This window comes from Sapajus apella, unplaced genomic scaffold (genome assembly GCF_009761245.1).
Source record: "Sapajus apella isolate SASKATOON/1434 unplaced genomic scaffold, GSC_monkey_1.0 scaffold60, whole genome shotgun sequence".
Classification (NCBI taxonomy): Eukaryota; Metazoa; Chordata; class Mammalia; order Primates; family Cebidae; genus Sapajus; species Sapajus apella.
This window is the reverse complement of record NW_022437000.1, coordinates 13,437,433-13,446,501: the sequence shown is the minus strand read 5'-3', so window position 1 is coordinate 13,446,501 and position 9,069 is coordinate 13,437,433. Positions and strand designations below refer to the sequence as shown.

The window sequence follows — 9,069 nt, the reverse complement described above, 5'->3', positions numbered from 1 at the left end:
TCCTGTATCGTGGTAGGTGCACGGAGCCTAGCGCACCCTCCTGTATCATGGTACATGCATGGAGCCTAGCACATCCTCCTGTATAAGGTGCTCCTAGATTACTCATGATACCTACACAATGGAAAATGTTATATATAAATTTTTTACTGTACTGTTATTCTTAGGTTTTTTTCTGAATATTTTCATCCACAATTGGTTGAATCTGAGGATGCAGAGCCTGTAGACACAGAGGGCAGACTGTATAGCAACATTGTTGTTTTGCTCAAGCCCCAACAGAGTGTTCTAAGAATTCTGAGTCGTCGAATTCCACTAAGTTTTCTAATCTGGGAAACTTTCAGCGCTGGTGTCCAAAATGCAATTCATGAGGCTTCACCATGACGGGTGCGGGCAGGAATCTTTAGTGAGTGCTAGCACTGCTGTGCCTGCAGTCTGAAGGTCAGCGAGGAGCAGGATGCTTACGCAGTCTCAAAACCTCTCCCTGGAAATTGCTGATTCATTACAACGGGAGAAAGAACAACCTCACGGAGACCTCTGCCCCTTCCTGGAGGGCCCTGACGGTGCTGCAAGGCAGCCCCAGCCCCTCCCGGGCGGGGCCCACTCCATTGTGACCCCATCTCTCTCTGGCTGGTCTTCTTCCCCCCGGCTGGGGCAGCACCATCTTTGAGCCTAGATCCTCTGGCTTGGTTTCTGCTCCTATACCAACTTCCAGTATCTGCTGGAGACCTAAAGGTTTCTCAGGTCCTGCCAGGCTTCCCTAAGGGGCTGCACCTGTCACCGCCATTCCGCTCCCTCCTTAGTGACCACCGGATTATGATGCCCTCAGCTTCAAGCACTTCCCTGCAGAGCCTTTTTCTAGACCGAGGTCCTGGGAGGAGACAGGTCTGAACCCAGTTCCATCTGGAACACCATACTGCTGGGCGGGTTCTCACACTCTGCACCCCAGGACTAATGCAGCCATATATAACTCCCTGGCCAAGGCCTCTCTGCCTTTTAAGGATTTTTAACTTTAGTGAAAAGTTTGTAGATGACTAAAAGCTTTAGTCCCATTACAGTTAACTCCTAATTTCAAAGTCTTCCAAATTCTCCAAAACAAAATTAACTTTTATTTTAAAGTTATCTTATTCCTTCAGAAAATAGATTAGAAATTAAGGGAAGATGCCCCAAATCACAGAAAATGTAGGGAATTCTAGTAAAATCTCTTAGGAGGAAGGCTGTACACTCCAGTATCATGTTCAGAAGATGAACCTTGGTTATACTGACACTGTGAACCAGGACAAATAGGGGGAAGGCAGGCATCCCCACAACATGACTCACTACCTTTATAAAGTGGTGATCTGCGCGTGGGATGGTTGAATCTCTGGGCTTGGTCAAAATATACTGGTTGTTCTGGGAGTCAATCAGCATGCTAAGGCCCAGGTCGTCCTCCGCTTCCCGTTTTGTCATGTTTTGCTTAGAATTGGCCTCTTCTTCCTCCACCCTCAGAACTGCCTCAAAATTGACCCCCTTGACCTGTAAGAGTAATAATGTTGTGCAATTAAAATCAATTAAGTGCTTTCAAATTTTAGAGAATGAATGCTAAACAGAAGAATGTTAAAAATGTAACAGTCAATGTTCATTAGCAGTGAATCAGGACTTCTCAGTTAAAGCAGTGACTTAGGAACGAACAGGTGTATGCTTTCTACTACTTTCCATCATCTACTTCATTCTTTCAAAAAATTCACAGCCCTTAAAATACCTACGAGTTCTCCGAATTCCATAGTCGATTTTTAAACACCTTGTTTCTTCTGCTCTATTTTTACTCTCTCCGCTTTCTTCTCTAATCTGATTCTGATTTTTTATTACCCAACCCTTTCGTAAGTCCTCATCAAGACCCAGTCAATTTTCGTCATCAATCCCACTTTTTTTCTTAGAATCTTAAACACACTACACCAAATAAGCAGCCTGAATTCCTGCTTCAAAGATACAGATCATTTTCAAGGTGTTCACTGCTCCCCCTGCCACAGGCGTCCAAACCACAGCGACCCCACCTTGAACATGAGCAGAGCAAAATGAGGACGACACCTTCTGGGCTGCCTTTCCAGGACAGGCATTCTTAGTCACAGGATGAGACAGCAGGTCGGCAAGACTTGTATCACAAGATACAGGCCACGAAGACACCAGTGACAAAACAGGATGCCGTGAAGAAGCTGCCAAAACCCAGCAAATCCAAGACGGCTGTGAAAGTGACCTCTGGTGGTCCTCACTGCTCATTATACACGAATTTAATACATCAGCATGTGAAATGACACTCCCACCAGCGCCATGACAGCTTACAAATGCCATGGCAACGTCTGGACATTACCCTATGTGGTCTAAAATGGGAGGAACCCTCGCTCTAGGAAACCCCCACCCCTTTCCAAGAAAATTCATGAATAACCCACCCCTTGCTTAGCATGTAATCAAGAAGCAACCATAAAAATCACCCTCAGAACTGCTCTGTCTACGGAGTGGTCACTCTTTTGTTTCTTTACTTTCTTGATAAACTTGCTTTCACTTTACTCTATGGAGTCGCCCTGATCCAAGAACTCTCTCTTGGGTCTGGACTAGGACCCCTTTCTGGTAACACCCAGTAGATCAGCATTAAAACCCAATGCCCAGGCTTTCTTGAGAGCAGGGTCCCAATCCATCTGGTCTCTGGAAAATGGGCACAAGCTGCTGAGGTGAACTGACCGCCGGTGATAAAATGTAAAAGGAAAATAAAGGAATGATTAGTTTACTTCTACGAGACCAAATTATTTTCTCTGTGACAGAGAAGTGTCTTAGTCAGTCTTCACTCTCAACTACACTAAAAACATACACGTGACCAATTTCAACAACACGCCTTCCAATCAGTACGTGGCTCGCTGTTCTGAAGGCTTACGGATTTATTGTCATCAAAAGCATGTTCCTCGATCTCTTCCTCCAGACGATCTGCTGCCTTTCTCACATCTTCAAGGATTTCATCAAGCATGGATAAACTTTTGTTCTGATGCTGCATATTCTTAAGCGCTTCAGCTTGATGTTTTTCTGCCGCCAGAAGTTCCACATACTCTGTTTCTTCCTATTTATTTGTAAGAAAAGAGGGAGATACATGAAGAAATAAACCAGGACATGACTTTCTCAATCAATTCTCCTGTTTTCTTGGTCAAATGTCCCTCTTCACATGTCAATAACGTAACTCTGGTCAGCTAGGGAAGCCACGTGTCCTAGTTATTCAAACATAACTAAGCTTAGCGAAATGTTGAGGCAAAGTTTTTTGTACATGTACATCAACACGTGAGAAGCATTTGTCACACAAAAGTAGTGTAGTATCTGTAGGTCATCTATTCACAGCTCATTTCCTCAACAGTAACAGTGCTCCAGCCCTATCACGTCAGTGAGACCTCAATGTGGAGTTACTGTCTAAATCTGATGCACAGTCAAATTCAAGTTACAAGGGAAAACTGTTCCAAAACACATGTAGAAACCAACAGCATTAATCATTTGAGGAACTGATGAGTAATGTTGGAAACAGTGACTTAGTAATCTATTTTACACAATTATATTTCATCAATAATTTACTTTTAAACATTTATTCTTAGCTAAAGGGATGTGACATAGGACATCAGAGACGACCAGAGCCAGAAGGGCATTGTTGCCTCAATTCCCAAGTAGTCACAAGACATCATCTGATGCCACTGACAAAGAGCTACAGGTGACACACAGCCGCAGGTCATATCCAGCTGCAGGTCTCACACACACAGCTGCAGGTCTAGCACACAACTGCAGGTCTAGCACACAACTGCAGGTCTAGCACACAGCTGCAGGTCTCACACACACAGCTGCAGGTCTCACACACACAGCTGCAGGTCTCACACAAAACTGCAGGTCTCGCACACAGCTACAGGTCTCGCACACACAGCTGCAGGTCTCGCACAGACAGATGCGGGTCTCGCATACGGCTGCGGGTCTCACACATATGGGTGCGGGTGTCACACACACGGGTGCGGGTGTCGCACACGGCTGCGGGTGTCGCACACGGCTGCGGGTCTCGCACACGGTTGCGGGTCTCACACACACGGCTGCGGGTCACAACACAGCTGCGGGTCTCGCACAACGGCTGCAGGTCTCACACACACGGCTGCAGGTCTCCCACACGGCTGCAGGTCTCCCACACACAGCTGCAGGTCTCCCACACACAGCTGCGGGTCTCCCACACGGCTGCGGGTCTCGCACACACGGCTGCAGGTCTCGCACACGGCTGCAGGGTCTCACACATATGGGTGTGGGTGTCACACATATGGGTGCCGGTGTCACACACGGCTGCGGGTCTCGCACAGACGGCTGCGGGTCTCCCACACATGGCTGCGGGTCTCGCACACGGCTGCGGGTCTCGCACACACGGCTGCGGGTCTCCCACACATGGCTGCGGGTCTCGCACACGGCTGCGGGTCTCACACACACGGCTGCGGGTCTCGCACAAACGGCTGCGGGTCTCCCACACATGGCTGCGGGTCTTGCACACGGCTGCGGGTCTCACACATATGGGTGCGGGTCTCACACATATGGGTGCAGGTGTCACACACGGCTGCGGGTCTCACACACATGGCTGCGGGTCACAACACAGCTGCAGGTCTCGCACACACGGCTGCAGGTTTCGCACACAGCTGCAGGTTTGACTGACACACAGCTGCAGGTCTAGCTCACGGATGCAGGTCTACCCAGAGCTGCAGGTCTGACACACAGCTGCAGGTCGAGCATGTGACTGGAGAGCTAACATAGCCGCAGGTCACCAGCACCTGGAGAATCTCGGCATAGGAGATAATAACTAGCGTATGTTAAACTACTGTTGACATGTTATGAAGTGTGCATATTTGAGCCAATGTTACTCAAACTCATGTTTTTTCTCTATAATAAAAGAGCCACAAATCTAGACCCTACTACCAAGGTACTGTCATGTCTCCACCGTACAGTCACAGTTCATGCACATATCACACAGGCAAGGCAAATGAATCAGTGTTATTGAAAACCTTGATTTATACATTTGTCTGATGATCATATTTCTCTCCCCTACGACGTGTTTCGGTAAAGAAAATTTCATGTCTGTATTTTCTCCAATTTTTACGCTGTGGAATAATCCTACAAGTTTTTCTGTGAAAATGACTTTATATATTTAAAGGGCTTGGCATAGAACAAGTACTCAAGAAATGACGGCTTTAAAAAAAGAATAACTAATACAACAACTGATATAGTAATTCAGAAACTTCTCATCATTTTAAAAGCATACTTGGTCAAAGTCCTAAATTGAAATGTATACATTAGTTTAAAACTAATTTTAATATTTTTATTTTCGATATTATGCCACTGAAGAAAAGTGAAACTTCACACTAAAAGGAACTCCTGTCAGAAACTCAGCAAAATGTTGATTTATATTTACTTTTGTATCAGTTTACTAATACAACTTGAATAACTTTTTGAATTACCAGGGGGCTTCTCCGTAGAGAAAAGCATGAGCGTGGCTCCTTCTAGAAGTAAGAATACAGTACTATGCAAAAGGAAAAGATTCCCCCTCACATTAGAGATTTTTCTAGATGTGACTTCCGAGGAAGACAACACCTAGGAGACATCGGCAGCATTCACTCCTTCCCTTCCTCTCTGCCCCCCAGCTCCGCAGTGGGCTCTCCTTAGGATGTGGGCACCCGCCCTCCGCCTTTCTCTCTCACTGACTGACCTTTATTGCTGCCTCTCTCAGGGCCTCCAGGCGCTGCCGGCTGCTCTCCTTCATGTTCACGACATCTTTGTAATCTCCCTGGAGGGCTCTCTGCAGTCCGTAGATGGCTTGGAAAACGGAATTTTCACTTTCATTCAACTCTTTCTGGAAGATTTCAAATGTGTGCACCTGAAACAGTTTCTCTTCACCCGACAGGCCCACGTCTCTCTCCACTGCTCCAATTGCATTTTTTAGTTTGTTCAGAACCGCATTCTTCTGGCGGAGAAGCCCTGAGAGCTTCCTGCAGCTGTCCCGGACCCACTGCCGGCTCTGAGTGGCGGCTGCCCCTCGCCCACGGTGCAGTTTGATCACACGCTGTGCCACCTCCTCGTGCTCCACAGCCTGAGTCGCCCAGGGAAGGACGGGAAACAGCACCCAGAAGAAGCTTCTTCCCAACACCTTCATGATCCAGGTTCGGAAGGCAGGGCACAGCAATCCACAGGTCTCTGCCTTGCTGACCTCGCATTTCAGATACACATTTTCAGCTGAAAAAGAGTTATTGTCACATATAGTTGAATAATGATTCATTACTATTCATCAGAGTCAAAGTATTAAATAACCAGAACCTGAAAACTGATAACTTCCTGAAGAAAATATAATCTTTCCTAGATTAACATCAACATCTAAACTATTGCACTGAGATTAAAATCAAATACTGAATGTTGACGTATCTTGTATAGCACCTTGTGAAGGGTTGAGATGATTAAAGGTCAGTTACATCTTTACGGAAAGGTTTAAAGGCAATTTTGTTTTTTTTAAAGAAAACACCCTCATATCTCTACCAACTCTACCATGTGCAAAATACAGAAACCAAGTCTATTTAAGAGAGTCCATGTTGGCCAGGTGCAGCGGCTCACGCCTGTAACGTCAGCACTTTGGGAGGCTGAGGTGAGCAGATCACGAGGTCAGGAGTTCGAGACCAGCCTGGCTAACGTAGCGAAACCCCATTTCTACTAAAAATACAAAAATTAGCTGGGTATGGTGGTGTGCACCTGTAATCCCAGCTACTCAGGAGGCTGAAGCAGAAGAATCCCTTGAACCTGGGAGGTAGAGGTTGCGGTGCCAGGATGATGCCATTGCACCCCAGCCTGGGCAACAAGAGCAAAACTCTGTCTCCAAAAAAAAAAAAAAAAAAAAGAGAGAGAGAGTCCATGTTATCAAAACCCAGAAAATACCATCAACTTCCCCTCAGAAGTCAGTGGACTGCCTGGGGACACCACACTCAATGCCACTCCAGAAACGAAATTTTCTGAGCTCCCTACCGTTAGCTTTGTGGGCTTCCTAAAATCATTTGAAATTTTGCCACATGGCCAAAGTCAGTCTACAGTCAAGTGCTAAGAAGATGTCAAGAATTTAAAATATACATATATCTATGTAACAATACCTAGATCTCTAGAACTTTTTGCTATCATCCAAATTCAGTCTCCTTCTCTACCTTTCTTTAGGAAGACCTAAAACAATATATGTCAATTTATCCTGGCAAGGCAGAGCACAGACAGGAACTCGCTTTCTGAACATGACTCCTGGGGGAATGAGGACGGTTTCAGCGTGGCAGGAGCCGTGGCGTCCAGGTGACGGCAAGCAGGGGCAGGGCAGTGCACCGACTGAGCACTGTTTAGGGAGCAGGTGGAGACAGCGGCCAGCAAAGGCCACTAAGGCAGAATGAGCTTAGAGGCTGGAAACCAAGACTCTGGAAAGAAGAAGGAATAAACGCCGAGTCCATGGAATTTGGCCACTAAGAGATCACAGGCAGCTAAGCCAAAAAAGGCAGCAAAACCAACACCTACCACGTACGCAGATTTACGGTTGAAACAACAAAATACTAACCTAACCATTCTTTACAGCAGCATCTAATGGACTGTTAGGAATTCCTACTTAATCGTCACATACTCCAAAGACTCCCCAGCCTGGAAACCTGGTTACTAAAATATGTATCTATATCTCTACACTTTCATTTCACCGCTAACCCAAATTCTAGTAGTTTAATCTCGTTTCCCAGGCAAAACAGATTAGATGCAGCAAAAGTAGGGGTGGCATTTCTGGAGGCAGCATTCTGCCCAAGCCATGAAATGGCAGCTGACAGAAACAAACAGGAGAACTCAAAAAGCCTGGAGGCCAGATGACTCAGTGAGGGCTCAGCAACTGTGTGCACTTCAGCAGGTCCTGAAGACAGTAGCGTTAGACAACAGGAGTCACTCATCAGAAACACAGCAAAAGTCACCAAGAAGAGACGATATTCTGGTTAGAAAGTGCTCAATTACAGAACAATCTTGGGGACTGACTCCTAAAAGGATATAAGCACGTTCCACGGAGGGTTCACTTACCTAGAACGGGTGTAGGATAAATGATAATACGCTCTTCCAACCAATTTTATGTTAGTTTCAATACACTTTAAGTACACATGTACACCCTTAAGTACACATTTACCACCTTAAAAACAAACAATGAGGCAATCATTTAGTCTTGCCTAGCAATATAGCTAAGCTGTTATTTTAATGACTCACAAAACTGCTAAGCTTCTCTCCTTCCAAGAGAGCTAAAGAAATCAACAGCTACTTCAGAAGTGCACTTTTAGTATTTTCTAGAACCAAGATAGAAATTTGAGATGCTTCGCTTACACCTCCCAGTTCCCCCAAAAGATCCCAAAAACTGATTCTTTGATGGATTTTATGCTCCAGAAAAGTAACTTTCAACAGAGCTCATGTGTTAATGACACCTCTATGTTCATTTCCGGTTCCTTTCTCAATCAGGTTCCTGAAATTAGGTGCCCCTCAAAGGGAGCTATTAATTTTTATGAGGATTTACGGAGGATTTTAGTTGTAGTTATACTAAAATTTCTCACTGAAACATACTCATAACATGAAAGTGAAATTATTTATGGATCCTTAAAATACAAATCACTCTTTTTTCAAACTCATTTCATTTTACCTTCAAACTTGCCTCCAAAATCCTATGGACTACCAAATTGTAGCATGTTTTTTTAGCAAATAAGTAAGCATCTTTAGCTGTTTTAATTATTAAGAAGACATTTTGGAGGCCAGGTGCAGTGACTGATGCCTGTAATCCCAGCACTTTGAGAGGCTGAGGCAGGTGGATCACGAGGTCAGGAGTTTGAGACAAACCCTGTCTCCATTAAAAATACAAAAGTTGGCTGGGCATGGTGGCAAACGCCTGTAATCCCAGCTAACAGGAGGCTGAGGCAGGAGAATCACTTGAATCCGGGAGGCACAGGTTGCAGTGAGCTGAGATCGCACCTGGGCGACACAGTGAGACTCCATCTCAAAAAAAAAAAAAAAAAAAAA

The 9,069-nt window shown here is 45.4% G+C and overlaps 1 protein-coding gene across 2 annotated transcripts in view; it reads right to left on the bottom strand.

Annotated features, from left to right (window-relative positions):
* Window positions 1–9,069, bottom strand: part of TMCO3 (transmembrane and coiled-coil domains 3) — a 55,516-nt gene that overhangs the window by 43,971 nt on the left and 2,476 nt on the right. For both annotated transcript variants that reach the window (XM_032246307.1, XM_032246308.1), the window contains exons 2-4: window positions 5,729–6,252; window positions 2,900–3,079; window positions 1,318–1,509 (exon numbers count right to left, since the gene is read on the bottom strand). In XM_032246307.1, the coding sequence (XP_032102198.1) occupies window positions 1,318–1,509; window positions 2,900–3,079; window positions 5,729–6,172 (816 nt within the window). In that variant the 5' untranslated portion in view covers window positions 6,173–6,252. The remainder of the gene's footprint in view (window positions 1–1,317; window positions 1,510–2,899; window positions 3,080–5,728; window positions 6,253–9,069) is intronic.